Source organism: Mustela nivalis, assembly GCF_964662115.1.
Source record: "Mustela nivalis genome assembly, chromosome: 1".
NCBI lineage: Eukaryota > Metazoa > Chordata > Mammalia > Carnivora > Mustelidae > Mustela > Mustela nivalis.
In genome coordinates, this window is record NC_139020.1 from 160,338,932 (window position 1) to 160,357,888 (window position 18,957).

General features: G+C 50.2%; 2 protein-coding genes and 1 long non-coding RNA gene across 4 annotated transcripts in view; 2 read left to right on the forward strand and 1 right to left on the reverse strand.

Annotated features, from left to right (window-relative positions):
* CFAP92 (cilia and flagella associated protein 92 (putative)) overlaps positions 1-12,602 on the forward strand; it is an 86,142-nt gene extending 73,540 nt beyond the window's left edge. The window contains exons 14-17 of the mRNA XM_082747511.1: positions 7,457-7,618; positions 8,176-8,388; positions 8,469-8,613; positions 12,377-12,602. Coding sequence (XP_082603637.1) covers positions 7,457-7,618; positions 8,176-8,388; positions 8,469-8,613; positions 12,377-12,411 — 555 coding nt within the window. The 3' untranslated portion in view covers positions 12,412-12,602. The remainder of the gene's footprint in view (positions 1-7,456; positions 7,619-8,175; positions 8,389-8,468; positions 8,614-12,376) is intronic.
* Positions 1-18,957, forward strand: part of LOC309872844 — an 802,828-nt gene that overhangs the window by 614,791 nt on the left and 169,080 nt on the right. The gene's annotated exons all lie outside the window — the stretch shown is intronic.
* Positions 10,556-18,957, reverse strand: part of ACAD9 (acyl-CoA dehydrogenase family member 9) — a 41,717-nt gene continuing 33,315 nt past the window's right edge. Inside the window, exons 10-18 of one of the 2 annotated variants that reach the window (XM_082747513.1) lie at positions 18,017-18,087; positions 17,627-17,746; positions 16,485-16,613; positions 14,418-14,497; positions 13,522-13,648; positions 13,258-13,335; positions 12,615-12,743; positions 11,926-11,998; positions 10,556-11,107 (exon numbers count right to left, since the gene is read on the reverse strand). In XM_082747513.1, the coding sequence (XP_082603639.1) occupies positions 11,007-11,107; positions 11,926-11,998; positions 12,615-12,743; positions 13,258-13,335; positions 13,522-13,648; positions 14,418-14,497; positions 16,485-16,613; positions 17,627-17,746; positions 18,017-18,087 (908 nt within the window). In that variant the 3' untranslated portion in view covers positions 10,556-11,006. The remainder of the gene's footprint in view (positions 11,108-11,925; positions 11,999-12,614; positions 12,744-13,257; positions 13,336-13,521; positions 13,649-14,417; positions 14,498-16,484; positions 16,614-17,626; positions 17,747-18,016; positions 18,088-18,957) is intronic. The other variant, XM_082747514.1, reaches the window with a different exon arrangement.

The window sequence follows — 18,957 nt, forward strand, 5'->3', positions numbered from 1 at the left end:
GTCTTCCATTATATCCATCTTAATCACAATCTAGTTTAGATTATTTTTAGCTTTTTTAGGGTAAAATGTAGAAACTTCTATAATATAGTTCCATTTCCTACCCCTCCTTTATGTTGTTATTGTTGTATGTTGTTATGTTACAATATGTGTGTGTGTATAAAACAATCCCCAAATGTAGTTTTATTGTTGTTTTATGCAATCATGTCTTTCAGATTCGAATTTGAGAGAAGGAAAATGTTTATATATGATTTTATGTGTACTATGTATTTATCATTTCCAATGATTTTGTTAATGTAGATTTTAGTTATCATCTGGTGTCATTTATTCTCGGTTTCAAAAGATCTCCTTTAGTATATCAGATAAAAGCAGGTCACTACCAACAAATTCTACCTTTATCAGAGAATATTTTTATTTCACTATTACTTTTAAAAGATGGGTTTTGCTTGACATAGAATACTTGGTATTTACTGAGAATATTTTTTCTTTCAGCACTTTGAAAATACCATTACATTGTGTCTCTGTTGTTTCTGATGAATATTAAGCCATTATTTATATTGTTTCTGTATACATGGTGAGTCATTTTTTTCTTGCTCTAAGATTTTTCATTCTTTTTCTTTCAACTGTTTGATTCTAGTATGTACAGGTGGGGATCTCTCTAGATTCACCCTACTTGGGGTTCATTGAGCTTCCCTAGGTCAGTAGGTCAATCTTTCAGGCCTTAATGTCTTCAATACTTTTTTCTGCTCCTCCTTCTCTGCCCCTTCTCAGACTTCCATTATGCGCATGTTGGCTCACTTAACAATGTCCCACAGGTCATTAATATAAAAAAATATTCTTTTGTTTCTATTTCTCAGACTGGATAATCTCTATCTTTAGGTTCAGATTCTTTGTCAGCTTAAATCTGTTATGTCCCTCCAGTGAATTTTTCATTTCAGTTACTGTACTTTAGAACTTCAGTCTTTATATAGCTTTTTTGGAAAATCTCTTTATTCAGATTGCCTATTTCTTGACTCATTGTATATTTCCTTAAATTTCTGAAATAATTTTTAGTTAGTTTTTGTATCAGCTGCATTGAGGTCTTTGTTAAGTCAAGCAGCTGAATTCACTCGACAGTTTCTAATGACGGCTGTGTTTTCCTGAATTAAGGTTTACACTTTTCTATTTCTTTGCGTGTCTCCTAATTTTTGGTTGAAAACTAGATATAGGAAATGCATTGCAGCAGCTCTGGATTCTGCTTTTTCTCCCTAAGGGTGATGGTGGTGGCTGTTATTTAATAACTTGCTTGCACAAAATATGTGGAATCTCTTTCCTCAGTAGTCTGTAGCAAGCTGATTATCTTTCCTGGTTTTGTTTTTACTTTTATTATATTTTAAATATTTTATTTATTTGATGAGAGAAAGTGAGCACAAGCTGGGGGAGTGGCAGGCAGAGGGAGAAGCAGACTCCCCACTGAGTAGGGACGCCCCCCCATGTGGGACTTGATCCCAGGACCCTGAGATCATGTCTGAGCTGAAGGTAGATGCTTAACCAACTGAGCCACCCAGGCATCCGTTTTGTTTTTAGATAGTGTGTGTGTGTGTACATGAGTGTGGGGGGAGGGGCAGAGGGAGAGGGAAAGAGAGAATCTTAAGCAGGCTGCACACTGTGGGACTCAGTGACCCTGAGATCATGACCTAAAACGAAATCAAGACTCTATTGCTTAACCGACTGAGCCACCCAGGCACCCCTCTTTGCTGGTTTTAAAACTGCTTTTTATTTTTAAGCCTGGCTTCCTTGGAGTCACCGCCATGTCTTCTTCAATCAGTGATCAGCCAGTAAATGGTTAGAAGTTGCGTACCTCTAGCCACCCAGGCTTCCAACCTGTTTCAGTGGATCTGTGTGTGGGTAGGGGCATGCATTCAAAGTTGGCTCTGGCTTTGGCTTTTCACAGGCCTCTCATGTCTCCTCTGCATATGCAGGCAGGCAGTCAGCAAGGGATGTATGAAGAGCATGTCAAGGTCCTTTATGGCTATCTCATTTCCTGTCTCTCCCCGTTAAATTTTGATTAATTTGCTTGCCACATGTAGGATTGCAACCTCAGCCCTGCTGAGCAGGGGGCAGCTCTGTTTTTTTGCTGCTGAGATTGCTATTGTTGCTTATAATTAGCTGCGCACATGGGGTTTGCCAAGCTGCAGTTCAAATTGAGTAAGTCTGCGTTCAAATGAGCAGAGCAGCCGCGGATTTTCATGACTGGCACGCCCCAGCAGAACTACTGCCGTTAAGTGCCCTGGGGTGGCAAGAATGACACAAACTCTGACTCTGCTTTCCTGAAGTTCAGCACGTTTTTATGAGTAAACATATCTAAATTTTTTGTATGCCTTTGGACAATTTCCAGTGGTTGCTTTTGACAATTTCATCCAGATTTATTGTTTCTTGAGGAGAGGACTGAGCTCCTTACTCCACCGTCCCGGAAGTCCTATCTTCCTCCTTCCTAACTACAATTTTACTTATTTCTATTTGCTACGATGTCTGTGGCAGGGGGTGGGGGGAGCCTTGGGGAGTTATGTCCACTTTATCCTTTGCTTTACTATATTTTTTTAAGATTTTATTTTTATTTATTTAAGAGAGAGAGGGAGAGAGCACAGCAGGGGGAGTGGCAGAGGGAGAGGAAGCAGCAGGACTCAATCCAGGCAGGACACTGAGATCATGACCCAAGCCAAAGGTAGATGCGTAACAACTGAGCCACCCACGCACCTATACAATTTATTAATGGGCATTTATATTCTTATGTTTTGCTATTTAAACAATGTAATTACATATTTTTAACATAGACATGCAGAACTGTTTTGAGAGGTTTACTTAGGATTAGAATTGCTAAATTAGGGGCACCTGGGTGGCTCAGTGGGTTAAAGTCTCTGCCTTCAGCTCAGGTCAGGATCCCAGGGTCCTGGGATCGAGCCCTGTATCAGGCTCTCTGCCCAGCAGGGAACCCGCTTCCCCCTCTCTCTGCCTGCCTCTCTGCCTACTTGTGATCTCTGTCAAATAAATAAATAAAATCTTTAAAAAAAATTGCTAAATTGTACTTTGACTTGTCTGGGTAATACTTTATTTTCCAAAATGTTTAGACCATTATATGCCTGCCAACCATGCATGACTTTCTATTTTCCTACTTCCATGCTCATACCTCTTATAGTCAGACTTTAATTATTGCTAGTCTCTAATGTGTAATAGTCTCTATGAAGGTTTTACTTTGCATTTCATTGTTTACTGCTGCAGTTGAATATATTTTTATTCAATATATTTTTACTATTTGAAATTTAATAATTTCTTCTTCTGTAAATGTGTTCCTTTGAACTTTAGGTAGTTTTAATGTTCTCAGTGCTAACAATGGCATTTTATAAACATTGCAAATCTTCTTTTGATGCTTGACTTCTTTTTACTCTTATTGCCGTCTTTTTTTTTTTTTTTAAGATTTTATTTATTTATTTGAGAGAGAGACATGGAGAGAGAGCATGAGTGAGGAGAAGGGCAGAGAGAGAAGCAGACTCCCTGTGGAGCTGGGAGCCCAATGCGGGACTCGATCCCTGGGACTCCCGAGATCATGATCTGAGCCGAAGGCAGTCGTCCAACCAGCTGAGCCACCCAGGCGTCCCTTATTGCCATCTTTTAAGGGACAAAAGTTATTTTGTAAAATTTCCATTTCTTTTATGACCTAAATGTTTTGCCTTATTTAAAATCTTTTCCTATCCCAAAGTCATACAACTATTCAGTGTTTTCTTCTAAGAAGATTTAAATTTTGTTCATCAGATTTAAATTTTGAATTTATCTGGAATTTCTTTTTCTTTTTTTTCTTCTTTATTTATTTGACAGAGAGAAATCACAAGTAGGCAGAGAGGCAGGCAGAGAGAGGAGGAAGCAGGCTCCCCACTGAGCAGAGAGCCCGATGTGGGACTCTATCCCAGGACCCTGGGATCATGACCTGAGCCGAAGGCAGTGGCCTAACCCACTGAGCCACCCAGGCGCCCCTGGAATTTATTTTTCTTTAAAGATTTTCTTTATTTTTCTTTAAAGATTTTATTTATTTATTTTATATTTATTTATTTAAAGATTTATTAAAGATTTATGTTTTGAGATAGAGTGAGAGTGAGCAAGAGAGAGAGAGCAATAGCTGGGGGCAGAGGGAGAGGGAGAAGCAAGCTCTCCACTGAGCAGGAAGCTCAATGCAGAGCTCAATCCCAGGACCCTGAGATCATGACCTGAGTTGAAGGCAGACCAAGCCACCTAGGGACCCCTGGAATTTATTTTTCGTATGAAGGTAGGAATCTAATTTCATTTCTTCCACATGTTCAACGGTACCAGCACTTGACTTAAAAGCCTATCCCTTCCCCAATGATATATAAGGCCAATGCAGTCAGATCAGGTTGCTATTTATATGTTAGTTTGTTTATGGGTATTTGAGATCTTCATTAAAATTGCACCTACAAATGCATTATTTTCTTCAAAGAATCAATATCTGTTGCTTTTTAAATTTCCATATTTACATTTATTTTCTACTTCATGGATCTCTACTCTTATTCCTTCCTACTTTTGTTGGCTCGAATTTGCTCTGCTTTTTCTAATTTCTTCAGATGGACGTTTAGGTAATTTTCAGATAGATCCCAGGGTCCTGGGATCCATTATAATGTATTCATTTTGGCTAAAAACTTCTTATGAACATTAAGTTCATCCCCTAGTTTTTGTATATCATTATTTTCATGATGACTCAGTTAAAAATAATTTTCTATTTTCCATTTTCATTTGTCCTTTGATGGGTTAATAGTATACTGTGTAATTTCCAAACATTTTAGGATTTTAGTTACCTCTTTTTGTTATTCAGTTGTACCTTGACTGCATGATCAGAGGATATATTCTGTATAATTTCTATCCTTTGTTGATATTTGATTTACAGTCCAAAATAAGGTTAATCCTGGAAACTGTTCCAGAATATTTGAAAAAAAAAAAAAAAAAAGTATCCTGTAGTTGTTGATAGTGTTCCAAACACATCAACCTTTTTTTAAATTTTTTTCCTTTCCCAAATCTATATCCTTATCTTTAAATTCTGTCTCTTCTCTCAGGTTCTAGGGGAAGTCTGTTAAAATCTCCAGATATGATTATAGGTTTCTTTATCATCTCCTGTTTTTGCTTTTTATCTATCAAGCTTATGTTTTAAATATATACAAATTTCAGACTTCCTTAGCCTGTTGATTTCTTTTATAAATATGATAGGTCCTTTTGTCTCTGCTTTACTTTTTAGATGTATGCATTAAATACAGTAAGCCGTATGAATCTTAGGTATACAGCATCCTTCATTTTAATCTATATATATATACCTATGAAACCATTACACAGATTAGGGTGTAGGGTGTAGGAAAAGTCTCTGTGTAAACCTCCCAAGCCTTGTACAACTGACACACTGCTGTCAATGGAATGGCCATCTCGTCTGGGTATACAGTCTTAGGTTCAAGTTCTTGTTCACAGTTCTGCTGCTCTAGAATTGGAGGCCAGTCTGGTACTTTTACCTGCACAGGTGGCCTGCTCTTTCTCTGGCAGTTTTCAGAGTTTGTCTTTACCTTTGTGGTCTTACCTATCACTAACAGTGTGCCCAGGCTTGGCATTTTTGTTCTCTTTTCTGAGGCTCCTGCTTTTTAAAAAATTTCCTACTGCTGGGACGCCTGGGTGGCTTAGTTGGTTAAGCAGCTGCCTTTGGCTCAGGTCATGATCCCAGCGTCCTGGGATTGAGTCCCAATCGGGCTCCTTGCTCGGCAGGGAGCCTGCTTCTCCCTCTGCCTCTGCCTGCCATTCTGTCTGCCTGTGCTCACTCGCGCTCCCCCCCTCTCTCTGATAAATAAATTAAATAAATAAAAAAAAATCCTACTGCTTTCCCTTTCCTTTTGCAACTTCTGTTATTTGGATTGTTTCCACTTTGGTTCCCAGGCTTTCTAATTTTACCTCAAGCTCGTTTCCAGTTCACTCATTCCTTCTACAGCTGCCCCACTTCTGCAGGGTGTCTTGCTCGCTTGTGTCCTTTATTTCAACTCTGATGTTTTACATACACTATTTGTTTCTTTAGTCTGCTGCTTTGAAGACTGATTATTACATTTGCCTTGAATTTTCATCCCGTCTCTTCCAACAGCTTGGCTTCCATTCAGTTTGTGTCTGTGGTCTTTTATGCTGGTTCTACTTCTCAGGCATCTAGCTCCTTTGGCTGCGAGTCCAAATTTCCCTGCAGCTTTCAGCCCCAGGGCCGGCAATCCCGTGTCTGGAACAACCGTGGACCACTGTTCTAACCTCACCACAAAGTCTCTTTTTGGTCAGAACATCCATTTTAAACTCTAAGGAGTAAGTACCATGAAAGGAGAAATTGGTCTCTCTAGGTTGTAATGCTCTAGCTCTAAGGTTTGGAAGGAGCAGGGGACTTGCACTTATTATGAAGGGAGACTGGCTCATTCAGAAACCACCCTCCCCCCCAACAGAGAACAACCAGAAAAACTGGACAGAATACTCACTGCTCTGACTGCAGCTCTGTGTGCCATTACAGGGTCCCAGCCTGGATGGCCCTTCTGGCATAGTCATCTTGAAGGGGCTCCATGGCAGAAGTCCTGTCCCTCATCCAAGGACCTGTGGCCTGCCTCTGCCTCCAGACCCTCTTGCTCTCAAACTGCCTTGACTTGTTGCCTTCACTTTTCTCTCCTAAATGTGAATCACAGATTTTTGAATCTTTTCCTTGATTATTTTGCATTCTCTTACAGAAATTCCTCAAAGATTACAAAGTCAAGACACTTGGGTTTGGCCTAAAGGTGTGGTTAATGTGAGTCAAAGTCACCATCTTCAGTTAAAAAAATTTTTTTTTTTCCCAAAGCAAAAGACTGATTTTGCTGAAGGTTGATAGGCAAGTGGCGGGCAAACAACACTGCACAATGCTTAAGAATGCAACTCCTTCTCTTCCGGGTCCCAGCCACCTTCTGTTCTCTCCCTTCACTGCAGCTTTCATTCACCAAGGAAGCTGACAGACCATCTTGGGGGCTCTGGAGAGAAGGTGATACTTCCTGTGTAGTCAGCACTAAAAGCTGACCGTGGGCAGGGTGGGTAGTTCTTACTGCTTGAAGTCACCATCTCCCCTGTATATCCACAGAAGCATGAAGCATGAATCTCCCACTTCTGACCATCGAAGCCCCAAATTCTATCTGTGGCCAGGTGTTGTGAATTCCAGTTACTTTGGCCTTAGGCAAATCCCATTTCTGGCCCTGGCTGCCACGTTGGACAGTGAAGGTCTGGAGCAGATGGCCCTCTGGTAGGTTCTGTGATGGCACAGCAGCTCCAGAGCTCGAGACGTGATCCCTGCACACTGCGGCCGTGCCCCACAGATCACCTTGCTCACCACTAGCTGGCAGCTGGCGTTGAGAGGTCTGGGTATAATGACTGGTGTCTCTTTCCTCAGAAAAATATTACTGGAGCCTACCAGCTTAAGAAGCCTTCGAAGTCTGTGGTGAAGGTGATCCGAATTTCAGCCCCGGCCAAAGACGCAGTTTATAACTACAGTATCCAAACCCTGAATTCCACAGAGCTTGCTAAGAAGGAGCTGTATCGAGAGATGGCCAAGGTGAGTGCGAGGCCCAGGGAGGGAGGCAGGTAGTCCGTGCTTATACACCAGACAGAACAGTAACTGGCTAATCCAGGGAGCTCACTCCTCATCTGAACATACGAGGCAGCAGGGGCGCTCTGGTGTGCACCACAAAGCCAAGCAGCAAGAGGAAGGAGACCAGGTGCTGGGGGGAGAGGTGTTCTGTTCCCGCACCCCGTGGGAATCCCTCACACACGAGAGCTGAGAGATGCTCAGCATAGGCTCCCGTATACCCGGCTGCAAACAGCTGCAAGGCCCCTACCTCTAGAAAGCAGCTCGTTGCTGTCACCCCAAAGGAAATACCTCAGCTTAGGTTTCTAACACATTAGCTCTGGAGAACGGCTGCTCTGTTGAAGAGAACATGAACATGACCCCCCAGTTCAGTTATTCTGAGCGGTCTGGTTATGCGGTCAGGAACTGTCATTCCGCTCCACGTGCCACCGTTTCCAGTGTTTGCTTGGAGACTGGAGGGCCTGTCCACACCAGCGGTGGCTGCTACCAGCCCTTCCCTCTTCTTGTCTGCTCCCCGTTTGCAGGAGCCAAGGAAGAGATTCACGTACTCCCAGAAGTACCTCTCGGCCATGGTGGAACCTCAGGACTCTGAGGAGGAGGAGAAGAATGCCAAGAAGAGATCCCGCCAGGCCTGGCTCACAGCCAATGGATTCCAACTGACAGGTCTTCACAGAAGCCCGGAAAGCGACTGTCACCTGAGGCTGCCGCCCGTTGGCACCGTCCCAGAGCTAAAAGAGGTCCACGGGGCGGAGTGGGAGCTCAGGTGGAGTGTCTGCGGGGACCTCCCTCCTTACTTACTGTGGTGTTCTCCGTGTAGGAGTGGAGGGAAAATGCCGGGTTTGCTACCATGCTGGATCGAGAGCGGTGGGGCTGGGACCGGCGCCACCAGGACTTCGACCTGTATAGGCAGCCCCCACCTTTCCTGGAGCTGCCCCCTCCTCCAGTGCCGAGGCCTGCGACAGGTAACAGAGGCCTCTGCAAGATGGAGCCTCCTGATGAGGGCAGTCAGGGTCTCTGCTGCTTGGCGTCTTGGCTTTTTCATTTTCGCTATAGCTAGGAAGTTGAGTCAGAATGGGGCAGGCATTAATATGCTAGGCTGACTCAGGAGCCCTGGATTCTAGCTGGAGCTGCAGTACTAACTTGCTGTGTGACGGTGAGTCCCTTCACTGCTCCTGGTCTCCGGCACCACAGCAGATGCTCAGAGAGTGCCATGTGCAAGTGGGGGCAGGGCAGAGGGAGAGAGAGAATCTTCCAGCCGATGCCTCTCTGAGTGCGGAGTCTGACACAGGGCCCAAACCTGGGGCCTGAGCCATAATCAAGAGCCCAGCCACTTACCCAACTGAGCCAGCGAGGGGGCCCCTCTGGACCTGGCTTCTTAGCTATAAAACATGTAAGTGGGGAAATCGGTCTAAGGGCTTTCTGGGCCTCAACAGGCAAGACGTCTAGATGCCTGGCCAGCAACTGGGGCAGAGGCTCTGGGCACCTCTGGGACCTTCTGACTCCCTTCCTGCTCCATGATGTTGCCATCGCCCTGTGTGTGAGAGAGGAAGGGAGTCTAGAAGCATGGGTCCCTTTAGCCTTCTGTTTATAAAGATGGGTCTCCATTTATAGGTTGATAGAGAACCCAAATTTGCTGGTTACCAGAAACTTCATTCAGGGACAAAGAATTTAGTGACAAGGTTTGCCAGAGAAACCATTCCCTGAAAGCCAGAGCAGATAAACAAATGGATTTCCTTCCTCCCCCAACCACCGAGGTTGCTAACAGCTCCATGAAGCAGGAGGAAATGCCGACAAGCTGCTGAAATTTGTCCCCCCTGCTCCATCTGGCCCTTGCTGCCTCCCTTCAGAACAGGCTCTGGGCTCTGGGGCTGCCTGAAGCTCTCCTGTTACCTGTTGGGGTGGCCCTGCCTAGCAATGCCAGGCTTGCCTCCTTGGCCCGAGTGCTGCCGCTGGGCTCCCTGCAGGCCTTCCCAGCCCGCGCTCCCTGGGCACATCTGGCAGCCGGGGCCTCTCCTCCCCACCATGCTTATAAAGAAAACTCAAAAATGGCAGCTGGGAAACAAGATGCGAACCAGGGGTCTCAGCCTTTGAAACTCGGCTAGATGAAGAGAAAACCAGCTGCTGACAGGCATGCCCATGCCACAGGGCCTATGGCGAAGTCCCCTTTCCCAGGACGTGGGGGCTAGACAGCTGCTTCCCAAGTTTCCTTGGCAAAGGCACTCTGTGCATCCTCCAGTCCCCGTACCGTCCCAGATTCGTACTCTTCTCGCCAACAAAATACTTAAGAAGGTTAGCTCTGATGTCATAAGATTTGTCAACTTTTACCTTTTGAAGATCAGTTATCCAGTCCCTGGCAAAGTGCCGAGGCCAGCTGAGGTGTCTGCGCACCAGACAGACTGTACTTAAAGGGAAAGGAAAGAGTCTGGCCTTCTCCTCCCACCTCAAGACAACATCTGTGGTGGGTTTTCGGGAGCCCCAAATGGCCCCAAATCCAGACAAAAGCTCCAAGCTTGCCTGTGTGAGCACACTGGGACCCACTGTATCTGGCAAGCAAGAGCGGAAAGGAGTCCAGAAAAATGCAAAGGCCTATTAGCATCCCTCAAGATTCTGCATTGTCCCCCCTTTCAGGAGTGGAGGCCAAGCTCTGTACAGACTGTGCAGAGAAAGGCCCCAGGCAGGAAAGAGCATATGCTATACCAGACCATGTAATTTGTACCCATCGCCTAAGAAAGACCAGAGATGTGCTCAGTAATCCCCAGGACACTGTGGCCTGGCTTGGGCACGTGGTCCTCAGCATTCAGGGCCCCTCTTCCTGCGGGGTGAGGACAGAACGCACTGGAGGCCATCACTAGAGGGAGGGCCTCAGGGTTCTGAGGAAAAACAGGATGAGTACAGCACAAAGGCTAGAAGGGTAAACACAAACCGTGCATTTTTATATCTTTTGTTATTAAGTACATCTGTTTGTAGGCGGTTTCTTGGAGAATGCACAGTCCACTAGAAGAACGTGCAGCCTAGCAGAAGCGGCTCTCCATGCCTCAAACAGGTCCCTGCCAAACTCCTCCCACAGAGCCAGTGCCACAAGCCCGTCACCACTGTGACGTCTCTGAAACTAGCGGAAGCCCCTCAAATCCCAGGTGTCACCAACTGCGTTCTCTCTTTGCTCTGTCTCTTCAGAACCTGGGACCAGGTCAAACAGCAGTGCCCCCAAGGCAAAGCCTAAAGAGGTACCCCTCAGGTCAGAAGGCCCCTCTGGTATACATGGGGGAGAAAAAAACCCCAGTGCTCCATCTGCCGGAGAAAGTTGTCCATCGATGGGCCATGGCTTGGGGGCAGCAGGGAACACTGTTGGTTTGCTTCAGGATGTCCTGTCCAGAGGGTGGGCACAAATGTAGGCCTGCTTCTCTAGGACCTGCTGGGACACCTTCTTAATCTGCTCATCTAGATTTTCTGGAGAATCTGGGAGAAAAAGAAAAAAATGGGTTTGTGAGAACAAATATTGCTGGGGCTGCTGCTGCTTTAAAAAAAAAAAAAAGAAAGAAAGAAAGAAAAGAAAAAGCCCACACCCACTGTGAAGGAACCCTGAAGGTAACTCTCCACTTCCACAGCCCCAGGAAGTGATTCTGGCTGCGGGGAGAAACAGGGCTAGGGCTTCATCCTGGAAAACGAAGGGCTCATCGTGTTAACCCCTAAAAACTCTGGATCCTGTGGGAGCAGGGCCTGGAGAAGGACCTTCTTGCCAGTCAAGCCTACGAGAGGAGCAACCCCGTCTCCCCACCACAGCACAGACCAACACACGCCAGCACCCGGAGCCAGAAGCTGCACAGAATTATGTGCTCCTCTCCTCCCATCACTTGGCAACACGGCTGCACTCTACAGCAGGGGACACAGGACACGGAGCCCTGAGGCCAAAACGACTGTAAAGGTCAGAAGAATCCGAGCCGGACGTTTTCAGACATGGCGAAGTGACTACGGTACAAACAGCCCCAGGAGCCAAGCCTCTGCACGGACTAGAGCCAAAGCCTGGGCTATCTGCTAGGAGGGCAGCTGCCAGACTCAGGTCAGGCAGGCTGGGCCATGCCTGTGGGCTCTGACAGTCTTCATCTGCAGGTAACTTGTTACTGTCTGGCAAGCCCTCCTGCAGGTGAACCTGACCTTACTAGCCCTCACTCAAGGGAGAGGTTTGTGAGCAGCAGGCAGGCCCTAGGAGCCTGGCTGTCAACAGTCACCTGCACTCAGCGCTACCCCCCCAACCCCCACAAGGCCACACTACTTACACTTGTCCAGCTGGGACAGGGTGAAGAGATTTTGGTAATAAGCTTCTGCACAGAAGATGTTGGCCAGCAGAACCTGTCAGAACCAAGATTGAAGATGATGACCTAGGGCACCCCCTCCCTGGTGTGTGAGAAATTCAGCCAAACTCAGCAGCTTGGCCAAGGTCAAAAGGCCTGGTGCAGGAATCAGAATCTTGGGTTCTAATTCCATCCCTGACTCAACCAGCTCTGTCCCCAAAAGCAAATTATTCAACATTTGTGAGCCTCAGGCTCCTCTACGCAGGAAGGCCAACGTAATCCCAGTGCCCACAGGTTGTTGTGGGACAATGCATGTCAAGATCCAGCACACAGGAGGCACTCAGTGACTGCATCCAGCCACTGAGGGTAAGGAAGGCAGATGGGGTGAGGGCACAAACTCTGGGATCCCATTACTCACCTATCCCTCTTCCTGCAGGCAGAAAGACAAAAGCGAGTAGCCCTGTGTCCTGAGTAGCACAGACCTCCTCATTGGAACGGACCACCAGTGCTGGCCATGGCCACAACTCAGCAAACCCACCGGCCTCCTGGGCCCATGCCTGGGTTGAGGCCTTTGACTTGCCTTGTCCCGACTGGGCCATGCCACCCACTGACCCCCTCCCTCAACCACAGGCCTCATTAAAGTTCAGAGGATAAAGCTGGCACGAAAGGCTCACCTCGTGGTCGTGGTTGCGGATCCCCACTCGGATGGAGCGGCTGGCCCTCGACAGCACAGCTGTCATGCCATACAGATTGATGAGGATGTTGGCTACCCGCTTCAGGACCATCTGCTCCTCCACGATGGTCTGTGAGCACAGAGCCCACGGGGAAACTCACAACCTAGGACCTCACTCCCCGGGCACAGCTTCAGCCATCTCTAAGACTCACTTCATGCCTCCATAAAGGAATCTAACACTGCCTCTCCCTTTGGGTGGTGAGAGGCGGGCTTGCTGGCTGCCTGTTTTCCCTTCTGTCTAGATTCGGGCATGGGTCAAGCCAAGACCAGGTCCCAGAAACCTGGCTGAGGCCACAGGCTGTTGCTTACTGTGCTTCATGTCACCCTCAGCAGCAACAGCCTCACAGAGCGGGGCCCTAGATCTGGGCCCAGATGGGGCTGCCCTCCCTACTGCAAGGAACCTCCTTTTACTGAAAAGGCACCACCCAAGTGGCCCCGGGGTCGGGCAGTTCCACCCCACCCCTCCACAGTGACCAAGATCTCTAAGCCTAGTCCCGAAGGTGGACACTTGGCAAAACACCCCATCTCCCTGACCCCAAAGTTGGAGGGCCAGCCATCCCCAGATGTGGCAGGGGCCGGGGTACCTTGCCAAAGCGGAGTAGCAATGTCTCTACAGTGCGGCCGAAGTAATACACGTTCTCCTCGAGCTTGTTGGCACTGTCCTGGTATGCCAGGGGGAAAGACCACTTAGTGCTACTTCCCTGTGGTGCCCATCCCACCCGGCTGGGGCTCTGGGGTCCAGGCTCTGTTTTTAGGCTGGACCATCCTCCCCAATGCCCTGGTCACAGCCCTCTAGAAGGGGATACCCACACAGGGGCAGGGAGGTAATGCCACCTGTCCCCACTCACTGCGACACTGGGGTGCACCGCTCCCAGCTTCCCTGTCAACCCCAGATCCACGGTTCGGCCCAGGGAGTCTCGCAGCCTTCGGCCGACGGTCTCAATGACAGTGGTCACGTTACCCCGTTTAAGCTCGCTGTAGAAAGCCCATGGCCCCATGAATTCAGGCCCCGCTGCTGGTTCCCACTGCCCAGCAACAGCGTTCCTCTTAGCACCTGTTCCCTCTGACTGTCCAAGGCATTAAAGGGACCAACTCAGGACCTAGGTGCTGTCTCACCTGGCCCTGGGCCTGCTGGATGCCTGAGACCACCCCACCACCTCCGTCAGAGAACAGCTGGTCTCTGAGGTAGAGCCACACAGAGCGCTCTCCACAAGCAACAGTCATAGCCAGCCCCCTCCATCCCCACCCCGGTGGTGCTCCAGGGTTAAGGAGTCTGCAAAAATGCCCTGAGCAACCCATACCAGGTGCCAGCAGTGATTTCTAATTGCTCCAGCCCCATGATGGGAGTCAAGCGGAGCAAGAGAGTGCAAGAAGAAAAGTGGTCTTGTGGTTGGTAGCCCTGGAGCCCAGCACCTGTTGGAGGGACAGCTCTCATTCCTTAGGTTCTGAAAACAAAGCTCCCTGCAGCATGGGGGATAGGAGCTGCCAGGGGAGGAGAGCAGTGAGGGTTTCCTGAGGCAGCTGGCCCCTCTGATCGCCTGCAGGTGAAGGCCAAGCTCTGGAGCCGGGCTTTTAAGGCTCCCGTCTCTTTCCCTCCCTTCAGCCAGCCTCTGATTGAGCTGAGCACTGCACGGCTCCATGATGCCCATCCCAGGACAGGGCAGCACCCTGCCCTTGCTGCCCCAGGATGGACCTCTGATGGGCAGAGGGAACCTGAGGAGTGGCTGGCGGGGCTGGCACCTACTTGATCCTTGCAGTCAGGATGCGGCCGGCGTGCTGCAGGCCTGTCAGGGCAATGTACATCCGGAGAATCTCGTTGGTTCCCTGTGGCCAGAAGATAAGTCATGTTGGCCCCACTGGGATGGCCTTGTATGTGCTGTGCATGCAGCTGGCTAGGCCACCCCACTGCCCCCTCAGCAGTGCCACGGAAGCTGCCACGCTGGAAGCAGCGTGACCCTGGGAGCAGGGCTGTGACCAGAGGGTGACAGCAACACACTGGCAACCACCCCCACGGGGACAAGCAGGGGCCTGGCCAGACAGCTGTGGCCTCCCCCAGGATCTACCACCTCTCTCTGACAGTGATACAGGAGTCCTTCCTTTCTGTAAGCCTCCACTCTGGCTTCTTTACGATGGGAGAAACCACCTTCCTCGGGAGGGAGGGGTGCCGGTGCCCAGGTGCAGCAAATGCTGGGTGGGTGCCATTATATTCCTCAGGGAAGCCACTGGCTGTGGAGGACAAGAGCTGGCTGCTCCCCAGTGCCATGCAGCCATACCCAGAGGGCCACCTCTTCTAGCTGCTGTCCCTGCGAACACGGCTCACCACCTGGGATTATCCCCAAACCCCCCACCCCCGGTCAGGACCAAATTCAACCAGGCTGAGGGGAAGGGGCCTCCCATGGGAGAGAAGAGCTTGGAGGCCTGCAAGCTAAGGTGGGCCCTGTCCTGCATAGTCTCCAGCCCAGCGCATGTGTTTCAAACAAAGGGCTCTATGGCCCTCAAAGCTTCTGTGCCCCCCCGTCCCCTCCCCCACCCCGGTCAGGACCAAATTCAATAGGGCTGAGGGGAAAGGGACTCAGAAGCAGCAGTTCTGGGGCAGCAGGGACACAACACGTCCCCCATCCCCTTGGGAAAGTCCCCTTTGTGCCCTCAGGCTGTCACATCACGTCCTGTCAGGCCTCTAAGAGGACTGCAGGGCTGGGATGCCGAGGAGAGGGGGGGGGGGGCTGGGCATGCCAGGAGTGAGAGCAGCCATGAGGCCTTACCCCAGCTGGGGAGCCAGGCCCCACCTGCAGGCTGTCTGAAGGTGCTCTTCAGAAACCATCCCGCTACTCAGGCTCCAAGCCGTGTCTACGGGTCTAACTCTGGTACTCCCTACGACCATCCTAACACTCTATCCATCTCACCACAGCCTCTGAAGTCAACCCCTCTTTTCTGCTGCAGGCACCTGGCCTCTGCAAAATGCACACCCCAACATCAGCCCTGGGGAATTTCCCAGAATGGCAAATCATTCAAGTCATGCCCTGCTCTGACGGCTTCCAGTGCCTGCATAGGAAAATCCAAATTCTTCTGCTTATCGGTCAGGGACTTCCACAGCCTGGCTACTTGTCTCCCCTTCTCATCTACCCTCTGCCTCCACCCCATCAACTCTCCTACAACCTGCCCCAGCTCCCCCCTACCAGGACCAGCCACTGCTGCCACAAAAACTTGCTTGTTCTACCCAGTGCCGGCAGGTAAGGCCCTATCTGGGCCTGGAACATTCCACTTCCCTGTCCTTGGCCCAAACTACCTTCCCCTGGGCCAGGCCACTGTTGTTTCTGCCCCCGAGGGCCAAGAGCACTTGCTTCCTGAGACTCCAGCCCACTATCAGGGGAGGTGCCCCTCAGGCCCTCAATGTGCAGGTATTCTCCACGCAGGCCATTTAACCTTTGACCCCAAGCTCCTCAAAGGCTTCTCTGTGGCCCCAACCCCCTTTTCTTACCCCACCCAGGGTCTCCCCCCACACTGAACTCCTCTTTAGGCCTGTGAGCCCACGAAGGGTGGCAGCGATTAGAGAGGGAGGTGTCCAGGCTGGGGAAGCCTGTGGAGAGGACGCTGCTGAGTTGCCTCAGTATCCTGAAGAGGAAAGCCAAACCCAGAGTGAGCCCTGGAGGCACAGCCGGGCCTCCCATAAGACCTCTGCTTGTCCCACCACCAGAAGCGCAGGCTCAGTGGGAAGGGCGCTCGCTTGGCCCCTCGGGCCTACCCTCCATCCTGGGAGGTGAGGTGTGAGGAGGACAGATAAGCACGCTTGGTAGGGGGTTGGCGGGCTCACCTCGAAGATGAGCAGGATTCGGCTGTCCCGCAGCAGGCGCTCATACGGGTAGTCCCTCATGTAGCCCGAGCCCCCGAGGATCTGCAGGGCTTCGCTCACGCACTGCCAGGCGCCCTCTGAGCTGAACACCTGCCCCGGGGCCAAGACACGGTTAGCATGGGGCCAGCGGTGCTGAGTGCCTTCCACAAGGGGGGCAGCCAGGGCAGGGTGGCTGGGCAGGGAGTGGCTCCAGGGTGAGACTAACCCAGACTAACCCAGCTGCCCTGTCATAGTCTCATGGGGTGGACTAGGGCAGGTCCTTTTTTTCCTTCCACAGGGACCAGCCGTGGCTCCCTATGTGCGCCCCCTTGAGACTCTTCCTACATCTGAGGCTTTCTTAGGGTAGAGGGGCCCACTCCATACTTGCCACACGGAGGAAACTCCTGTCTTTTTTTCTTTTAAAGATTTTATTTATTTGACAGAGATCACAAGTAGGTGGTGAGGCAGACAGAGAAGAGGAAGCAGGCTCCCTGCTGAACAGAAAGCCCGATGTGGAGCTCGATCCCAGGACCCCAGGATCATGACCCGAGCCGAAGGCAGAGGCTTTAACCGCCTGAGCCACCCAGGTGCACCAACTCCTGTCCTTTTAAAACCCATCTCAGACTCCCTCTCCGGGAGGGCTGAACCTGCCCACCCAGCCCCATTCACCCACAGCTCGCTCCTCCGTGCAAGAACTGCTTGGCCCCACACCTGGCTGCAGGGGACACACAAAAGTGGAAGGCCGTCCATCCACAGTAAAAGTCCTTCCCACGAAAGCTCGGCCGCTGCTGTGTACTGATGGGAAATTGTAACACATGGCCTGTATTTTCTCCATCTGTTATCGACTGGTGACAACTTGGCACAAACTGTGCTGGGGAGACACTGTCCTGTCCTATAAATGCACTCAAATGGGCACTGTTCTTTGCTGTTTCTCCTGTGCCATGCTGGCTTCCCCAGATGCGTCCTAGGGCTATGCCTGGCACACAGTGGGGATGTCATAAATACTGGATCAATGATAAACTGACCTATAAGTGAACAAGAAGAGGAAGGTGGCAGGGAACACAAGGTCTGAAAGGCTGTAGCTAAAGAGCTATTCTGGGTCTCTCAGGCTGGGCAGGGATTACCTTCACCATTGCAGCCTCAATGGAGCAGTCGGGAAACCCCGGTTGGTCCAGCATCCCCGCAGTGAGGTAGGCCATGCTTTCCATTACATAAGCCTTCTGAGCCATCAGGGCAAACTTCTCCTGGGGTGTTCAGGAAAAAACACAATCAGGAAACAATCTGCATGTGGTAAGACCCAGATGTGCCAGCCAACAGAGAAGGAAATGAAGTCCGGAGGCTCGAGGCCCACGAGCACCAAGCCCAGCCTTCCGGGCAGGGAGCCACATTAAATAAAGCCTTATCTTGTCTTCTTCCGAATCACAGCAGGAGGCACCACCACAGGCCACAGAAGCACACCTTCTGTGCCCACACGTGTCATCAACACATGCGGCACCCCCCACAGCCTTTGGTACCTGAATCAGTCCAAATTCACTGAGGTTCTTGTTGAACTGTTTCCTTGTGCAGGCATATGCAGCAGTCATTTCTGAAGAAGATCAGAGTCATTAAAAGAACCATTTTCTCGTTATCCTGAAATGCTTTCCCAAGGCTATCCTCACTGCCCTGCAAACACTCAGGCAAGAACTAGGAGAAGCGGGTCTGCTGAGAACAGATACCCCTCAAGACGGCACTGCCCCTTCCCAGCACATCTTGTCAGAGGCAAGGCCTCTCCTGCTCAGGCGGGCCTATGGCAGCAGACAGGAACAGAAGCACAGAGTCTAGCATCAGGCCTGAATCTGGCACTTTCTCTTATCAGGTGGTAGGCCGGGCCAAGCAGCTACCATCCCCGACCACCACCACCACCAACCTCACAGCATTGCTGCCGAAGCTGCAGTGAGTGAGGCACTGAGGGCAGAGGCCCCCTGCAGGAGGAGCAGGCTCACACCTGTCACAGCCATCGATTACCAGAGCAGGAGGGCACCTGAGAGAACATGGCCGCTGGCGAATGCCAGCCCCCCACCCCCTGTAGTCAGTCTCCTCAAGAGCCATCCTTTGGGGCAGGCTGACTGTGAGAGACCCCAGGAAGCTCTTGCACGGAGGCATTTTCCCGATGGGGAAGCAGAGGCCCAGGGCACTTCAGGGCCTTGAGGACAGCTCAGCATAGTGAGCCAAGCCCTGAGTTTGGAGTCTGACAGGATCAGCTTTTGGGCCTAGATGAGTAGCCTTGGGCAAATCACTTTCCCTTGCTGAGCCTCAGGCTCCTCATCTATGAAATGGAACTAAGAGATGAAATCAAAGCCTCCCTGTCCCCACCTGGCCTCTGAGGAACTTCATAAACAAGAGCAGGACATGAGCCCCCCCTGCCAAAAGTCAGGACCCCATGCCTTTCCCTGCAGTCGCTTTCACAAATCTAAGA